General features: G+C 44.6%; 1 protein-coding gene across 2 annotated transcripts in view; it reads left to right on the forward strand.

Moving 5' to 3' along the window:
• Positions 1–20023, forward strand: part of ASXL2 (ASXL transcriptional regulator 2) — a 400829-nt gene that overhangs the window by 184885 nt on the left and 195921 nt on the right. For both annotated transcript variants that reach the window (XM_086928104.1, XM_086928105.1), the window contains exons 3-4: positions 1197–1305; positions 11265–11424. In XM_086928104.1, coding sequence (XP_086784230.1) covers positions 1197–1305; positions 11265–11424 — 269 coding nt within the window. The remainder of the gene's footprint in view (positions 1–1196; positions 1306–11264; positions 11425–20023) is intronic.

Genomic DNA, 20023 nt, shown 5'->3' on the forward strand with positions numbered 1-20023 from the left:
GTCTTCTTCCTTTCACTCCATCCTACGCCTGTGGGTCAGCCTTCCGCCCCTTCACAAGGGGCACAGCTGCAAAAAATGTAGTTCCCTTCAATGCCTGGGACTACTATGACAATGTGTGTTTCTTGAGACCATACAAATATTTTTGCTTTTGTCCAAGTTTTTTAAAATAAATATTGGCGAGGGCCTGGCAGCTTGCTGAAGAATGCTATATAGAAACCATGCGTAGAAAAACAAACATTGACAAAGCCAAAAAGCTGGCAGCCAGCACTAGAACGATTGGCTTTTTCAATGCTTGTTTATTATGAGGGGTTAAAAATGTTTAGGAGCTGCTAATACTTGGCAGCTTTCTCTGCCTTGTGCAGCTACATCACAGACACGTGATACCTTGCTGTCCCTGTTAGAGCCCGCTCTCTGCCCTTCACCCCTCTGGCCCTCTGTCGATCCAGCTGCAGGCTTTCAGGTCCTTGTCAGGGGGAGTACAAATGGCTTCTGACTGTGGATTCATACATAACAAGGCACTTTCTTCTAAGTTATAACAAAGGCTGGGGCCGGGTGGTCCTGCTGCAGAGTTCAGACAGGTACCCTCTCCAAGCCTTGCAGAGTTTGATGTCAGGAGTACTGATTAGGCTGTTAGAAGTAGGGGCGTGGGTATATAGGTGTCAGAGGTAGTAGTGTAGACATTTTGTTTTGATCTCGCGCAGCAGGTATCTGACTACGGGGCATATTTCTGGCTCTGACTGATATCTAGTTTCTCAGATGATTGTCTGAACGCATCTCTTTATTCCATATACTTTGCATCCTTCTTTCTTGTTCTGGCAAGCATCCACTGCCAAAGGGGGGGCGGGGGCGATGATATGTTTCGGAGCGAAGTGGTTGGCCCAGAATTCCTGTGCTTCTTCAGGGTCCCTGTTTCAGATGGGCTCCATTGATCCCTTCAGTCTTCTCTCCTACCTTTTCTGGCAGCCATGTTCTCCCCGTGCTCTCCATTCCACGCTCCTCCTACCACACCTTTGCTTTAAATGTGCAATATTCAGCAATACTCCTTGTATTATGTGGGCAGTTGCCTCTCTTGCACCTGGGAGACGGACTCGAATCCAGGTAATATTTTGTCACTGCCCTCAGAGGTGATATTCAGAGAGCGGCGCGCTGCGATGGTGGCTTTGCGAAGGCTGACCCTCTCGTTTCTCTTTTTTCAGTGGCACCTCCCCTCTTGCTTGCCTCAATGCGATGCTCCACACCAACTCCCGGGGAGACGAGGGCATTTTCTACAAAGTCCCTGGTCGGATGGGCGTCTACACTCTGAAGGTACGCGTCTTCTTTTCATGACTCCTGCTGACTTTGATGCTCTGTGGATTGTTGTAGGCTGAACAGTGGAAGTGCTTCGACAGAGTAAGCCTTTTTCCCTCTGACAAACCACATATTCTTCGCAATCCTGGCACGGCAGCGGTCCTGGGTACCTGCCCAGGTGTGCTGATTGGCTGCCATGCTGGAACCTCGCCATCCCTGGCCTTCCCACCCTTACCTTCAAAGTAACTGTGTGCACCCCAGATCCCTCCGCCATCTTGTGCTCTGTCAGCCAGCATACCTGTCTGGCTGTGTTCAGGCAGGATTCCTAGAGGTGGGTGCCGGGGAGGGGGCAGGCAGACCTTTTCTTCATACTTGACTTTGAAACATTGACTTGGAAAATACTTTCCCGAGCGACACAGCCCTTGCCTGGGCTGCAGGAAAGAGGAGCTTGAAGCCCGAAAACGACTTAAGTAGAACAGTAAGTTTATTGTTTTCTATTTGCTCCTGCAAGGCCAGTTTGCTTGGACGCAGCCTTTAGTATTGTTCATTCTCTTATGTAGTTTCATCGCTCGTGTGATTGGTTTCTGAAGAGCCGTGCTGTGCAAGAGGGGCGCTCTGGCTGTGAGTGTGCGGGTTACTGTTGTTGCTTTTCCTTTTCTCTCCCTGGTACTCTGTTCATTGCTGGTGGGGTTTTGTGTTTTTATGCTCCATGCACTGCACTGGAAGTCGCGCCATGCACCAGAGCTTGCTCAGGCTCCTGAGTTCCATAGCGCCTCGCACATCTGGGAGCACTTCGAGGGGTGTGCTGCTCCTCTGAGAATGTGGTGACCCTCACAAAGCCACAGGGGGTGTGTGTGGGTGTGTGTGTGTGTCACACTCATTGCTGCCACTTGAGGTAGTTGTAAATTGTTTAATTAATGTAGGAAAGTGCCAGAACCCACCCGTGTTTTCAGAGGGTCCACGCGAAGGGATTTCCTCCCAAGGAACATTGTTTTGCACCTAAAGAAATGTGGCATAAAAAGCTCCCCTTATGATGGTGGGTTTTCCTCTTTGTGTACCATCCATCGCTGCATCATAGGATGTGAGCGGCCTGTGCTACCTGCAGGTGCCCAGGAGCAGGCCTGTCCGTGTGCAGAATCCAATAAATAAGACTAACGCGCACCTCCTACATGTATGCATGGGTTGACTTATGTTTTTAAGAGGTGGCTGCACTGCGCCTCAGTGTTGAACCTGCTCAGTGCTCCTGCTGTGATGAAACAGTTCTCAGCAGTAGAGCTTATTTACCTTCGGTTTTTTTTTCCGGTTCCTCCCCGCACGGGCTGTACTCGCAATGGTGGAAGGCAGTGGGGGTGTGACTGGCCTGTGCAAGATTTTACAACATATTTTGATATCCCTGGCTGTGCAGGGGTCGTCAGTGTGGGGAAACTCCTGTGCCACACTGTCAATCAAACGCTGTGATGCTTTTTCTGCTCGAGTACAGCGAGTGTAAACATGCCGCCGGGCAGCGGTAGGACAGTGGCGTAACGAAACTTGAGGGGGCCCCCCTCTCCCATCCTCCGTGCCAGTCTAGAGCTCTCAGGCCAGCGACCCGCCATACTGCACCGTGGGGGCTGCAGGGGCGTTTGTTACGCCCCTGCGGTAGGAAATCTGCTGTTGAGTCTGCCTTTTCTGTGTGGTCACCCCAGATTTTTCACCCTTTTCCTGCTCCTTTGGGGCTGATAGAATCACCCTGCCCGTTGTGACGCTGCTGTTCAGTGCCGCAGTGCGCGTGCTCTGGTTCTAAAATGCTCCGCTCAAAATTGGTTTCACCCCATTGGTCTGTTTAACTTTCCCATAAGGCCAAGGTAGATGGTGCAGAAAATACACCAATGGCATGGAAGATCAGTGTCCTATGTGGGCTCCATTATGCATTCACACGGCCACATATATGACAAAAGTATGACTGCTGCCAGGACCACCATTGTCTTCTGGCTGGGCTGCAGTTTAAATGCCCCGTAGTGACTCACGGGAACAAAAAGTGCCTCTTCCATGTAAGAAAACCTATTTTAAGTATAGAATTACAATTCCCATAAAATATGCCTTGTATGGCCACAGGGCTGTGCGGTCAGCATATAAAAACTGGTAGCTATATATAGATGGTGCGTCCTCACGGTGACCAAATATCAAAAAGCTGTTTTCGCTGCCTTGGCTCAGCTAGGATCTCCTTAAATAAAAAGTCTAAGCCAGACGGTAACAGTTTTGACCTGGACAACCCTTTTAGGGTATCCGACCTCTGCCCAATTGCAGCTGGCTTGAAATTGCATTTAAATCCCGCTCAAGCGCAAACTATTATATATTTGGTGCTTTACTTATCCAAGATGCTTTTTATCTAAAAACTTTAAAAATGCATATTGTTGATTCCCCTAATTTCGTTTTAATCACCATGTAGATATATTTTTGTGTATTAAATTTTTCTTAATTTTTCTGAATTAGTTTGGGAATTTTATTGTGTTGTTTTCTTGACTTTAAATTGCTTGTACTGCTTGAATGTAACTTGCAGTTTTCTGGGGATTTGCCTGGTGCTCGTGCCACAGCTTCCCTAGAGTTTCACAGAGAATGTGTTGAGACCTAACTGGTGGCTCTTTATTATTTTGGTAAGGGCTCCCCCTCCCCAAAATATGTAACCCACTTTCTGACAGCAAATATCAAAAGTGATATTCGGTTGTGGTTGTCTGTGGTTGTCCATAATGCAACTGAAACCAGAAAGATCCATGCAATGGCCTGTGGACTGAAGGCATCTCCGCGCCTGGACACCCCTCGGGATGATTATCGCGCTCTACAAATACTGATTGATTAATCAGTGGCAAACAGCATAGTGACATGGACAAGGCATAGAGCCGTCACAGGTTCCTTGCCCCAAGTTCTCCCAACAGCTGTAGTTGCTTATATTTTAGTGCACAGGAGCTTGACTTTTAGAACCGTGGATGTGCAGGCAGATCCCTATGGAAGGGTAATAATGTTATATCTGCATTATTTCTGAAAATGTTAAGGTTTCTTACAGAACACAGAGAGTTTGAACTAAAACAGGTTGAGTAAGAATATTAAGGTCGTCTCGTCTCTGATCTCCTTATACAGGAGCAGGAATTATGAAAAACATTTCAGCCCGCTGTTATATCTGTGAATAATTAGTTATGGTAAGAAAATATTGGGAAAATAGTTGGACAAGAAAAATGCAAGCAGGGTAGGTAAGGAGAGCGGACCGTCAACTCAATAATATATGATAAGGCACAGAAAAAAAGATGTGGGGTCCTTCAAGAATACCAAGGGGCATTTTATAAAAAAAGTTTGTTATGATTAAACACTGACTGAGAAGTTCTTGATTGAAGCCAACTTTGCACCCAACGTGCAAAAGAACTTGCAAACTTCGGTTGGACTTATTGGAAACCCTAACTACATGTCCGAACATTCAACCATGGAAGAGCATAAGCTCTGACTGACTATTTATCAAACTTTACCTGTCCTTTTCTGTAAAGTAGCACCCAACTACTAAGTGATTGTCCTCTACCAAAATCACTAATAGGACAATCATTTCAGTGCTTTTTAACCACATGCGTGCGGGGGTTATTTTTGCGCTGTGCGGCTTTTTTCCAAAAGCCGCGTTAGATGAGGAGCTCAGCTCGTCATCCGCACACGACCACCGTGGCTGATGACGAGCTGAGCTCGTCATCAGCAGCAAAGGGGTTAAAGATGGAACAATCGCAGCAGCACCGAGTCATAAAGCCTCTCTCCTTGATCAGAGGGGCTATCAATTCCATGCCAAAGTTACGTCTGGTAGTAAGACCATCTCTGGCAGAGTAGAGTGAACCAATACTCAGAACTGGAGATGGTTGGACCCGTGGCTCACTTTTAGATTGCGTGGTCCGTACTCATGTATTCACTGAATTGTTCATTCCTGCATCAGGGTCTGCTGGAATTAGCAATCACACTACACTACAAGGAAGAGATACAGTATTACACAGTGACTAAAATGCAAATAGTTCTGTATGTAAACTATGTGCCGCTAGCAATAGGACAGATCTGAAAAAAGTAGCACAATCATTAATTAAAATTAGCAATCCTCAAAACCTTAACAATTGCCTGAGTGAGATCAGTATCATTGACTGCTAAGAGTTTGAAGAGTTTCCAAAAAACTCATCGCAATGTTCGGCTTAAGAAGTCTACTTTGGCCACCATGGGTCCCTTGGTGGTTGGACAGTCCTAGGATCTGAGGATTCCAAATGGTGAATTTGCATTTGATGTTTACTCACAATCTGGTTGATGGTGTGTTTTCTTCAGAAAGCTCTGCAGATCCTGGTCCCCAGGGTGGGTTGGGGATCTGTGAGACCCCTTAGAAGGGGGACGAGAGATGGAGGCGCAGAGGTGTCACTACTCCTCAAGCGCCCTCGCTTTCTCAGGGCCTTGCGCTCCTTCTGCAACTTGAAGAGACTCCTAACATGGCTGATCCCGCTAGACTGCACCAGTTGCTGGATTTGCCATGTTTTATCTTTCCTTGCAAGGTAATTTAAAAAAAAACTTTGCTAGAGGTCCTTTAATGACCTCTAAACTTGATTGCGCCTCGCGAGTGACAGTTGCGCTTTACAAGTACAAAATTACATTACATTACATTACATTGACCCAGGCCCCACAAACACATCTGGCATGCCTGGTGACCGCCTCCATGTCAGCCCAGAGCCGAGGCTGGGACTCCTGAAGAAAGCTCTGTAGCGCCACAGGTTTTCAGAGATGAAAAAACAAAATTCAGTTCAGGTTTCCTTTTCGCGATTCTCCCAACGCACTGCTTTGGTGCCCAAAACTTCTTGAGGCACAGCCGATATGGGGGTAGCGTGCTCCATCAGACAGTGCAAAAATCAAACACTAATCTAGCAAAGTTGAGCTAAAAACGAGTAGCGCCCACAGTGCTCCAGATCAGGTTTTGAAGAAGCAGTATTGTACTCTGTGCTTTCAAACCGTGGACTAAAGTAGTTTCTTGAGGAGTTCAATTGTTATTCTTATTCCTGATGTATTTCAAGAAAGAAAAAATCCTTAAACGTCTAGTATTTATTTCAGAAGAATCGTAGCTACTTTATCTCTGGAAAGATAATTTATTTAACCTTTAATATTTCTCGATAAAATTGTCTTCAGACCAGGCTGTTACATCGGTTCCTTCTTGTTGTAGATCATAATGAATGCCATTGGCCCAGACGTATTACTTGGAAAGTTGAAAGTGCAAGTAGAAGCTTGGGTGAAGTTTGGTCTAACCGCCTCTCCCTACTTTATTTCTTGAGAGTAGTTGACTGACTAGTCAGGCTTGTGCACCGCTCACCGCTCACCTAGCGGGTTGAGTGTAAGGAAGGTTTTCGGTACCAAGTGTTCCAAATTTGGTCTCTAGGAAAATGTGGAAAACAGATTGTTTGATCAACTTTATCCTTCCATCTCAAGATTTCTCTGCTGCTAGTGATGCCTGTTATAAAGGCTCTCACCAGGAGGGCTCTGTGAGGCTGATTTCCCTGTGTCTGCTGAGGACCAGCTGCACTCCCGCTCTTCGTGGTCTGCTCGTAACCTTGGTCTACAGGCCCTTCTCCATGGCGGTGGTGAGACAGTGAAGCATTAGGCTAGTAGTTCATGGCAGGCAGGGCTGGCCTCTCCTGGAGGGATGAGGGCAGCGGCGTGAGATCCTGCTGATTGGTGCACCAAAAGATGACCAGCCCCTGCTGATTGGTGCACCAAAAGATGACCAGCCCCTGCTGATTGGTGCACCGAAAGATGACCAGCCTCCCCATTGAATCATCAACCCCTGAACTACCACAACCATTAGTACTCACACTGGACCCAGATTACTCCACCAACATCAATAGGAAGGCACAGGTAGTTTGTCACATTCCACCTCAGTCGCCCTCAGAACCCTTTCTCAGAAGCCTCCATCGGCTGCAGATAAAAAAGCGATCACAGTTTAAACTCTTTTGTGTGATCCACAAATTCCTTATTGCGAATTGACCAAAATACCTACAGAAAATACTCAAATTGTATGCCCCCACTAGGCGTCTCATCTAGTTGGAAACTTTGTTACATCCTCGCCGCAACCGTACTACTAGATATGGGGGCAGATCCTTCTCGTACTTAGCTCCTCAATACTGGAACCAGCTTCCAACACATCTTTGTCCGTGAACTGACTATAGACAGTTTTATAAAAGCTCTCAAAAACTGGTTGTTTTAGCCTCACTGTTTAGTTTATAACTTAGAAGACCCTAATCTGTTAGCCTCTAGCCTGTGGATATGTAGCAGAGCTTAAAGACCCTGTAGGGTGATTTGTTGTGCTTAATACCATAACATAAGACTCCAGCTGAGCAGGGCCAGAAGGAAAGCAGGCAGCATGTCAGATCTCCCTCAACACAACACAACACACAGAAGTCAACCACCAGCCCAATCCCACAGAGGATGGCACAAGAAACCAAAAGCAAACAAAATATCAAGGAGGTGTACTGTTTCTCAGAAAGCAAATACCCCAGGAGGTAAGAGGAAACACTTATGGGAAAACCCTGGCAGCACAAAGGCTCAAAAATACAGAAAACATGAAAAGGTCTACAATAAAGACTACATCGAGTCGGTTTCACCGGAATCAAGCTTTGGGCACCATAGTAAACTACAAATTCTGTCTGTTCATCCACCTTACACCACCTTTTTTCTAGACAAACTCATGATTGTGGACTAGGGTGGCCTTCTTCCTAAAGGTTGTGACAGTTCATGGCCCTTCCAGCGTTCTTAGCTCTGCCTCGCCCCTCAAAACTGAAGGAGAGGCTTCATCATTTGGACCTCAACTGAGCCTTGATCGTGCACCCATTAGGTGATCGATCAGCTCTTTGTGGGTTTCACTGGGGCGTAGAAAGATAAGGCAGTGCAACAAAGGACCATATAAGGGTGGATAGTCTTCTGTCTTAAAATCTGCTACACACTGCCCAAGATGCAGCCTTCCGAGGGTCTGAGGGCTCATTCGACCAGAGCCAAGGCTACCACCACTGCGTTGGCTCACAGAGTGTCTGTTCCGGACATCTGTCAGGCTGAGACATGGGCGTCAGTTTGCTTGTTCACTTCTATAGGGCTTTTGGGTCTGAACCCTTCCACAGACCCACCCCCTGGGGGTAATGCTTTAGTATCTCTTCACAAGGTGAAGAATCTGTGGTTAGAAGTAACCAACCGAAGGTCAAATTACTTCCCTTCGGTAATGTTGTTTCTGGTGGATACTCTGTCTTACCACAGACGCCTCCACCCTCCCACCTCCCCATTCTGTGAAATGGACTTTTTCTTCCATCTATCAAAAGGTCCAAATTCAAAGATCTGCACACTGTCCCATCTGATCACTTATCAAGCTCGGCATCCGACAGTGTGTCCAGAGTCAAGGAATAAAATGGCATCACCGGGCAGAGGTGCCGCTTATCTGTCGCTCAATGTCACTTCCAGAGTGAGAAGAAGCTGATGCAAAGCCGCACAATGCCACTTATTGGGACGTGGGAGCAATGCCATGAAAAATCTCTGAATCCAATGTGGTGCCTGGGGCTAGTCACGTTGAGAGGAATCTGCGATTAAATAGAGTATCTACCAGAAAGAGCATTACCAAAGGTAAGTAACTCGTACATACAGTAGCACTATATGCTGGTGAATTCTTTGGATAGGAGACATCCAAATTGCTGGAGGCAGTGACAAGGGCTGGTATCGTATCAGCCTGAAAAAAACATTTGGGATACACCCTGCATATTGCCTTGGGGAGCAGGGGGCAGGTGGCTCTGAGATGCCTTTATTGGCAACGACATGAGAGGCCTCTATGTTTAGGTGATAGTGTAATGTCTTATTTGAACATAACTTGTGCAAGTCTGTATAATTCTTCACTTTGTACATCCAGCTCTCCCTGTCTGTAGTAGAACGATTTGCTCAATGCGAAACAATGTCGCTATTGAGGTTGTTACACCGCTTGCTTTGTTGCTCTTCTAGAAGGGAGTGATCGTCATTAAAGAGATGTAGAAGTTCGTAAATGCTCCAATGTTGGGGTGTCTCTCAAGCAGGAGTGGGGATCACAATGAATCTGACCTATGACGAAGGACGTGACACTCTCCATTCACTCTCCATGATATTAGAAGGATCCGTTCACCAAAAGGGCTTCTCCGAGGGGAAGAGCCATGGAGATCTGCCTACAGCAGTGAGATTCCAAAGAGTGTAGGAAAGACATGTGGAGGCATTACCTATGGTTCTCCATTCTCTCCGCAAAGGCCATAATGTGGGTTAATGACTATATTGGGGCTATACAAGAATTAATGTAGCATGACTTTGTCGAAAGGCTTGGAATAAAGAACCCTTAGAGAACACGATGGAAGGACAAATTTTCCAAAGAAATATCCTTCATCTAAGCAGTTAGCATACCTGTACTGCACTTCAAGTGTTAAAACCTGCGTTAGCTGCATTATAATGTCTACTATTTACATGAGAGAAAGGGGGGGCTGAGGTAGGCTGCAGGGGGTCCCCAGATTGGCCCCTAAATGAATGCATATGACACGCTTCCTCTGCTGGTTTCATTGGTTGCCCTCAGAGCTTGCTTTAGGTGTAATTTTTACCCAGTTGGATCTGCGCCAGTCTTACTCCTGGTCTAATAGCCACAGCACTCGTTGAGGTCTGAGGGTGAATGCCTGAATGTGCTACTGAGAGCTAGAGGAGCTAGTACAGGTGGTCGGACGTTCGCATGCGGGGATACACAGATGTGTAACCGTCTACACAAATACTTGTATACAAGCTACAGCCTTTTCTTCTGGATCGGTTCGACCCTGGAAACCCTAATTTTAGGTTTTGCGTTTTTACAAATGCAGTCGGGCGGATGGTGCGGCCAAGCAAGATGGAGCGCGTGCCATTCAGGAGCAAACACCAATTGCTTTGTGTTCCTATTAGAGCTCATTTTCAATGTTTAGAAGGAAAGTCTAGATGAGATAGAAGCACAGTGTGTATGGATGTACGTCGTTACTACGCATGCTTTTACAACGCATGCCTTTACCACGCAGGTTTTACAACGCAAGTCGTTAGAACGACTTGCGTTGGGGGGCGCTGGATAGTGAATAGTTTAATTTACTATTCCAACTCCAGTCCCCGTGGATAGTAGGGAAGGTTTTGGATAGTAAATTAAACTATTCCCTATCCTACAGCGCCCCCAGTGCAAGTCGTTGTAACGACTTGCGTTGTAAAAGTTGCGTGGTAAAGGTACTGCGTGGTAAAAGTTGCGTTGTAAACGCTGTTCCCCGTGTGTATACGCTTATAAACATAGGCTTTAGCTCTATCCTTCTCATAGTACAACCAAGGTGCACCGTCGCATCGCAGTCTTACTAGCTGGTTCTAGGACCCATCTCAACAGTCACCTCCATCCCATCCTGTTCTGCTGCCAGAGCAATGTCTCATCACAGGGAAACCTTCTGTTCTCTGGACCAAACGTCCACTCTCTGTCACCTGATTTCCTAACCTCACCTGCTCCTTTGTCCAAGTCTAAGTACAAGTCCAATACTGTGTGTTGTGACCACCGGGCTACCAAATCTGCAGAAGGAATCCCACCTTTTTCCATTCCTCCAACGTTTATCATGCTCAGCCCCTCTCACCCCCTCTGACAACCCCTGTCAGCACTGCCTCCAATAGCCATGGTCACACACTACACTTCTGAAAACCCACATTCCTTTTCTTCCTAGTGTAGCGTACTCTTTTCCATTGACCGTGGTGTTCAACCCGTTGCCCCACGCCGGCACCCTTTCTCAGTCTTCATTATGCATCTTCTTCATGTACAGCTCTCAGGTGATTGACCGCTAGGTTTGCACTTTACAAGTCCCCTACATACATACATCATTAATGAGATGCTGATCAGACTGATATTTCCAGTCAGTGTTTGACGTTTCGCCACCCTTTATCCTTAAATCCATTGTTTGACGCTCTTCCTTTAGAAAGATGTCGGCGAGTGGCTGAAGGAGCTGTCTGAAGACTCCGAAGAAAGCAGCGACGGCCAGTCCGACTCCCAGAGCTCCGAGAACAGCAGCGGCGGCAGCAGAAGCAGCGCAAGCGACAGTAACAAGGAAGAGAAGAAGAACACCTGGAAAAGAAAAGGTGAGTGGGCGAAAGATGCAGATGCAGAGCCATGAGCTCCCTTCTGCGACCACCTTCCAGGATCCTCCTGACAAAGTTCATAGGCATTCCTTGCTCACCCAATTTTGGGCCCGATTTAGGTCTGGGCATAGGATATAATGGGATTTATATTTCGGCAGACAGGATATCCGTCAATGTTGTGACATTCAGCAGTTACAAAACCGCAATGAAATAGGTTTGCAACCATCATTTAGAATTCGGTTCTCTCTTTTTGTCTTTCTCACCTACTCCAAGAAATTTGAGTGTTAAATCTTTGAGAACTGGAGTTGTGCATTTAGTCAGTATCACCGCACAAGCATTCTATATCCAAGTTGAAGGTTTGTTGCTGAGCACAGGACAGGAATCTAGGTCGAGTTCTAAGGAGGTGGTATATAGTCTTCTGGAACCTGGTGAAGAACTAGAGAACAAGTGGTCCACCACCTTACAAGCTTTACTGTTAAAGTTGAAGATCTTTATATATTTTTATTGATTTTGAAGGTTTTATATAGTGCGGACAAGACCCTAGCGGGTATCAGAGCGCTTTACAAGGTCAAAATCGAGGATACATAAGCATATAGTAAATACCATATAGTTCCATACAAATGAAGAGTAATAATCACGATAAAACTAGCTCAAGTGAATTTGGCCATGAGAAGGGATTTAACTTCATTTGTGAAAGATGCTTTGATCACTGAGCTATTGTACTTAACACTGCACCCCACGCTCCGCTGAAGGGCCTGATAATCTTATCTCACTGTGCCTATGTCGGACCTACACTGTGTGATGCACTTTATTGTTGTGTAAATTGTGTACCTCCAGCTCTTGATTGTCCAAAATTATGTCTGAAATGATCTCCTATTTAATGTTATAAAAGCTTTCTTGCTACCTATGTTTTCCTAATATACAAATGGTAATTTTCTTCTTACACATTTCCTTGGATAATGCGCACACTATACAATAAATCAATAAATAAAATCAAAATATGAATAAATGGCAGAGCGAGTATTTGAATCCCTCTCGTTCATGCCCAATGGAGAGGCTTGTCCTGTTTTGCTCTGTAACGAGTGTCCTTTGTGCGTTTTTGATATCTGTCTGTTCTGCTTTCAGTGTGGATTGACCTTCCTTCTGCTTTGATTTCATAGCCTCAGCTCCATGGCCGTCTGTTCCTCGTTATCTCTAATGGACCTTGGGGTTATAGGTTGAGTTTAGGGCATTGTTCAGGATTGGCGGCAGACTGACAACACACTCCATGATGGTTGGTGGGTCTTGGTTGGTTGAAGAACGGATGGTGGGTCTAGCATGAAGGTCAGGACTAATTGTAGAACCAGGACAGTCTTCTCGATTTAAGGATGGGTCTAGAAAGACTTAAAGGGGCCATCCAGTGTAGAGAAAAAAACATTACTTTTAACCCAGCCCTGCACCATTAACAGTTGCCAACAGCAGGTATTCTAGAATGCTTCTTTGATGATGTCCCCTTGGGTTTTGAGATCTATTGTGGCGTTATTCACCGGACGGACGCTTTAGGATCTGATAATGTGCCTGGGATGGACTTGAGGATTAATGATGGTTCTACAGGAGACTTTAAGGGTAGATGTTGGATCATGGATAGAGGTCAGGATCAGCAGCGTATCTGGGGTAGACTTCAAAACTGATGCTCAGTATAGGATAGGTTGAGAGGAGTGTCCAGTATTTATTGTGGTTCTCCTAAGACCCTCGGATTGATGATGTGTCATTGATTGTTGACATTTGCTTTTACTTGGTTCGGACATTAAGCTTTAGAATTAGGTGGTAATGCTTTCATTCTATTAGGACCAATTTTGTCTTGAGGGGAATTAACTATCACCCTTGGTGTCATGGTCTCTTCGCTTTAATATTTCCCGTAGGAAGCACACTATCCAGTTCGGCTGCCTGTTGTTAGTGATTCAGATACTTCTGCTGCATATCTTGTTCCTCTCTGAGCCTTGCTCAGATGGTATTTTTTCAAGTTCACTGCCCTCATGGGTGGTCTTGGCAAGTGGCAACCTTCTTCCATCAAAAGATTAAAATTAAAAAAATGGTTTGGATTGACAAAACTAGATTCCTGTATGGTTTATTTTAGGAAATCAGCTTATTCATGATATTGGAAAATGTTTTGTAGTTTACTGTCTGGAGACCTGACTTTACTTCACTTCAGGTGGACAGATGAACCCGCCACCCTCCCCCTGGGAACATTCACAGGTATTTTCAAATACATCTCTTTTCAGTTTGTAAAAAGATGTGAAGCCAGGATGTAGATTGCATTCAAAAGCAGTCTCCGGTTCTCCCCCTTTGTGCCCTGGTCTCCTGTAAAATAAGTGTGTGGTCATATAGCAGATTAAGACAGCCAGGCCCATCTTCTGCCAGTTTCCTGCCTCCTCCAGGAATACAAGCAGACCTGTTTTAATGTAGTTTAGAAAAGTATTGTTTCTAATACTGCTAGTATGTACCCTGTATTGTCTAATGCTTAACAAAGAATGTGGGTTCAGAAAGCACAGATGGTATGTGTTTGTAGCTCCCTTGCAGTGAGGTTGTGTCCATTGGACAACAGGAATAAACACTTAGCCTTAAGCTGGCACCCTTGGTGTGGAGCAACAACCCACCGCTGGTCACGAGTGCTACCTTCACCGCTCCGCTTGAGAAAGGATTTATTTCAATACTCATTTTTACTCTTTTAGTTCACCGTTCAAGGCAAGCTAGCAAATATTGCTTGCAATGTAATTTCTTTTCGTAGAACATAAACGTACTTAGATTGTTCCCTTATTCAGAAAATGAGAACACAAGATCTAATCATAGACAAATATATCCAAACATGGGTGTAAGTACAATAACTAACAATAATTACAATAATTAACCCCTTCACTGTAACAATTGTGTACACTTCTTCATATAAAAATAATGATATTTAAGAAAGAAGTGCATTTGTCGAGCGATTGCTGAATAGAAGACTGACGGTTCTCTTCATGCGGTTCTACTATAAACGATCACTACAGATTAAAGCTGTTGGAGTTCTGAGGCATACCGTGAATCTCCGGAGTATGTTTAACTGAAGTCTTTCTCTATTAAGGAGTGGTAGAACAATTATCATCCCTCACGCTGTGACTTGCTGCATGAGACATGAAGACTCAATCATCAAGCGTCTAGTTCTTACCTCATAAACCTAAATAAGCCGCTCAACATTCCGAAAGAGCTACAAGGGGTCAACTGTTTTTACCGTTTACAGTTCTGAAGATGGTCTTAATGACGAAAGCATAAGGACTGAAACGTCGACAAATACACTTCTTTCTTAAATATCATTTGTTTTATATGAAAACGTGTACACAATTGTTACAGTGAAGGGGTTAATTATTGTAAAAACTTTTTTCCTTCGTCTTTCATTGTTAGTTAAACCTACAAGTACCCTATATTAATTCTCAATATAAAATTCTTTTTATACTTACACCTGTGTTTGGATATATTTGTCTATGATTAGATCTTGGGTTCTCATTTTGTGAATAAGGGAACAATCTAAGTACGTTTATATTCTATGTAAAGACATTACAAAAAGAAATTACTTTGCAAACAATATTTGATAGCTTGCCTTGAATGGTGAACTAAAAGAGTAAAAATAAGTATTGAAATAAATCCCTTGAAGGCGCATGTACCTGTTCGTTTGAATCTGCTCAAGCCGTCGGGGGTATATTGGGTCTTCCATTTCATTAGATTTATCCACTTGAGAAATGACCTGCAAATGAGCCTCTTGAAGGACCAGCTTATGTGTCACTCCTAAAGAAACCTCCATCTAGTTGTGCCCCTGCAGCCAACCTGTGCAGAGAGCTCCTCCTACCCCACGCGTGCTTTCCTCACCGCCGCCGGGTGTGTGCATTCAATCTTGACTAGTTCTCAGTCCTGCTTTATACAGTGATATGTTGCTTCCTAGCGAGTTCGATGCCATATAATATGCCATATGACTGCTGCAGAACCAGTGTTTGCGTAAACATTTGTGCCAAATTGTGGGCGTTTAGTGCTGTCGAGCTCAGGGTTCCATTTCCACATGGCTCTGAGCTTTTTAATTCATCTGAGTAAGGCTGCAGATCAGTCTGTTGTGTGCAAATTCTAGCAAGAGTTCATCTTGCTTCAGTGGGACGATTACGGTGTGTCCGATCCTGCTAGGGAGCTTTGTAGTCTGCTGGTGTGTGGCGGAGTGGTGAGTCGGTGTGAGCCTTTGCCAATAATTTCATTCCATAGGGGGAATATGCCCAGCCCAGCTTAAAATGTCTGTTCCGATAGGACCGCAACAAATCGCCAACAAGGCGCGTTGTGCATGTGAAATTGTGATTTGGTCTGTTGCCTCAGCGACGGACGGTTGTGTGAGGAGAATGTTTTGTCTTTGTGGCAACAATATGTCTTGGATGCCATGTTTTATGCACACAAGAAGGTCTGTCCAAAGTGTTCTTTGAAGATGATAAATGTCTGTATGTAAAGGTGTGCCTTGGGTGTCCTCCTGCCAGGCAATGGTAGTAGGAGTCTTCCGATAGTCCAGTATCTTGCACACCTGAGGTGTGTGGGGGTCTCTGGTAATATGGGGTGCCGGATGCTTGTAGTGTATACCGGTTGTAAGTGCTGTTGCGCGTCCAGGCCTAGGAGACTATATGATATATCTGTGATGCACTCGCTGTATGTGAAGTCTTCCTTTTGATGTGTTTTGTTGAGTCTTGGAATGCCCTATGAACACAATACCAACTCTTTTGTCGATACAATAAGTAGCAAACTTGATTATTGCCACACAACTTTTACAGTACACTAGATGCAAGGCACTTAGGTAACTAAAATAATGCTGCGGTGTGTCGTGTGCAATACGTTGTTTATTATGGCAAACTGATGTGATGGTGGCTTGCGATAGCAATTTGGCTTGATACATATGGCCCGTACTTCTGTCCAGTAACATGACTAGACAACCGGGAATATAGAAATGTACTCCTGTCCAGTAACATGACTAGACAGAAGCATACAGTGGATGTTGTAAATTATTCAGGTCTTAAGTGTATATTTGCATACATGCACAGTGCACTCTTCCTTCACTCCCTGCATCTGTGAATTTTGTGGGATGTGTGACCTTTACATGCTCCTTAACTGGTGTAGTTTTCAGGTTACAATTTTGCAATCACAATTTTTTGGTGCTCGCATAAGCTCTCCCTAAGGCTTTGTGTTGGTGCCTGCTGCAGGCCTGAAGTACAGAGATATGAACACCGAAACGTGTAAAGGAAAACATTACAGAAATGTATACATTCAGATGGAGCTTCAAACAAGTGGCGCTCATTGTGCATCAGATTGTGTGTATGCAAATATCCTTTACTGAGCAGAGATCACAAGAGAAGCAGAAAATCTAAAATTTACAATGAATAATTCAGAAGAATCACAGATTTGCTGAGTGTAGTTTATCTTGTTTTCTTAGTTTATTATTTTTTCTACTTATTTAAAGACACCATCGTGTACAGTCTATAGTAGCACGCAAAGCGGGTTCTTCAGTTTGGGGCTAAAGTTCATTTGGGCAGAAATTAAGGGACTACTTTCATCTGAAGGTGTTTGTGTAGTTTTTTCAAACAATAATGCCTCATAGTGAAAGTTAGGAAAGGTAAAGTAAAATTTTTTATTGCAGTGGTCGTCTTAAAATACGATATGTAAAATTGGAAACGTTTTAAAAGTCGAAATACTTGTCTGTCTCAAATGTTTTGAGCAAATTGGTGTAAATGAAATTCACAGCTTAGGGGAGGTTCCGGGCGGAATCTCCAGAGTGTATTTGGAGGGGCAGTTTCAGTCTGGGCACGGGGTGGTGAAGTGAGGGACTGAAGAGGAGATTAAAGGAATGCACCTAGACACCTGTCCATTTAAGGGCACACGTTCTGAGTCTTAATTTAAACGCGATGCCGTCTTCCTTTGACTTCCTTGCTCATATTTGTTCGGGTTTTTTAAAATGAAAAAATGGCAAACATTGCCTAACCGAAACATTGGTTTCTTTTATTTTGTTAAAGTCACAAGAAAGCGGCCCATGCCTTTAGCCTGTGTTCACAGGGGGTGGTTGAGCTGAGCTCTCGAATGTTATTTCAGACCCGACTGTGGTATTTCTCGGTATCTTGTGGCATTTTAGTGAGTTTCCGCAGATGGCCGCTGCAGGGAGGTTTTCAGTTCAGGAGAGAGAGGGAGGTATTTTTGCTCGATACATTTGTGGGCCTGGGGACAGAAGTTGAAGCAAAGTCAGTCTTGCATATATGTCGGGAGGAGAGGATGGTAAATATAAACAATGCATAGATTTATACTATTTTCTAATGTAATTTTGAGCTTCTGTATAAAACTTGTAGCAGCCTCTTCAGAGTGTGTCATTGATTAGTTGGTGCTGTGAGGACATTGTGTATTCCTTGGCCTGCCTCTTGCCTGGTGTTACTCTGCCCTGCCTACCACCATCATCTATACATTCTTGCATTACACTTTCTTTATGTGTAGTCCTACCCCTCCCCCATCCCATGCACACCAAACCAGGGTGTATTCCAAACACATGCCATGTTCTGGTCCTGTTTCTTGCACCCTGTGTTTGTCCTTCTGCGTTTGCTACTTACGTCAACCTTCAGTCCTGCCGGCAGACCATGGCGAGGAAGTAAATCTGGCATGTAGGGGATGCTTGCATTTGCCTCAGACATTAGTGTATATCTGTAAATGTTTCCCTTTTCCTCTGCATGTGTGGCTCATCACTTTCACTCATTCTTAGGAAACTCCTCTTTTTATGACTTTCTAACCAGGACATCCAGATGTGGCAGCGTTTCTTTGGGTGTGGTAAGACTAGCGCGCGACTCAGCAGGGGCCGGTACATAGTGGAAGAGTTCATCTGGGTAGGAGGTGCATCGAGTTATGTAGATTTTCACAATAAGGGAGATACTAATTATTTAAGCTGAACAGGTGTGTCTCAAGAGCACATGCTCATTGACCAGGAGGTCTCTAGGTCGGTGGTTCTTAACCTGTGGTCCGGGTACCCATGGAGGCCCATGAAGTTTACTCATGGGGCACCGATTGCGTAGAAAATGAAATAATATGAACAGATTGATAAAGTGTATATAAATGAAGAATCAAATTTTAAAACTGAACATTTTTAAACGTTCCATAAAATGTAAAGGAATTTGATATAGGAGGCTTAAAATGGAGTTAGTATCAGTAGATCAATTTGTGGGTGCAGTGCAAAAGCACCAATCAGAATATAGCATGGATGACGAGTGACCTCAATTAAATTTAGAAAAACTCTAACATTCCCATTAAAATGAAAATTCAGATTTTTAAAAAAATAGTTTGTGAATTAAATAAAATATGTAATCATTTATGTATTTGTTTGATGAATGATTGTTTCTGTATTTTTTGTGTATTGATTGGCATTTCAAATCATGAAAATGTTTAGACTGGGGTCCCCAACTTCAAGTAATGAATGGTCCTCGGATTCAAATGAGGATTCAGTGGGGGGTCCCGTATTGATTAATTGGGGCCACGGAAGTCAAAAGGTTAAGAACCACTGCCCTAAGCCCTAATGCTAGATAACAGATGTTTATTGATTACCAACTCACTGGTAGAAGTTTTGTCGATCTCTGGAGGATAAAAATGGAGTTGACTAACTGGGATTAGAACATTGGAATGTTGGGAGCTCCATTGAATAGAATGGAGTGCTCTGGGCTTATAATGGCTGGTATGAGCCCGGAGCTCCAACATTCCAATGCTTCTTTGTTCACTGCTCTGGCTGTGAACAAAGGCTTCAGGGAGCCTGAGGGGATTCCAGTCCCCTCGCGCTCCCTGAAACTTTTGTTTAATTTGTTAGAACATTGTGGCAGAATGTTCTAATAGCCATATAGCCCTTCGTAGCAGGACTATACCAGCTATTAAAGTCCTGCTGCCTTGTTAAAGTCCTTCGCCTCCGGCTCGGGCCTTTAATAGCCGCTACGGCGGGCTATAAGGCTATATTAGAACATTGGAATGTTGTTCGCTCCTTTGAAAACAATGGAGTGCCCCAGGCTTCTAATGGCCAGTAAAAGCCTGGAGCATCAACATTCCAATGATTAACAAATGCCTCACGGAGCCCAAGAGGATTTCAACCTTTGTTTTACCAATTAAAACATTCTGCGCTCTAGGGGCAGAATGTTCTAACAGTCAAACCCCCCCATCCCCCGTAGCGGGCTGAACTGGCCATTAACCGCATCGCTGCAGCGGTTATTTTTCCCCTACGCAGCTTTTTTCTAAAAGCCGCGTAAGATGACGAGCTCAGCTCGTCATCCGCACATGCCCCCCGTGGCTGATGATGAGCAGAGCTTGTCATCAGCATCGAAGGGGTTAAAGGCCCTCGCCTTCGACTCGGGCCTTTAATGCCTCATCAGGCCTTTAATGGCCGGTAGAGCCCGCTGCAGGGCAGGGAATGACCTACAGCACAAAATCCCAGAATTATCGAGTCGTATTTTTTCACTTTGACTTCTGTCACTTTTTCAAATACGCTTGGCTTGCTTCCTCTTTCCTTTCTATTGTTTGACACAATTCGGGTAGAAAAGAAGAGTACTCACGC

The sequence above is a fragment of the Lissotriton vulgaris genome, chromosome 6 (assembly GCF_964263255.1).
Source record: "Lissotriton vulgaris chromosome 6, aLisVul1.2, whole genome shotgun sequence".
NCBI lineage: Eukaryota > Metazoa > Chordata > Amphibia > Caudata > Salamandridae > Lissotriton > Lissotriton vulgaris.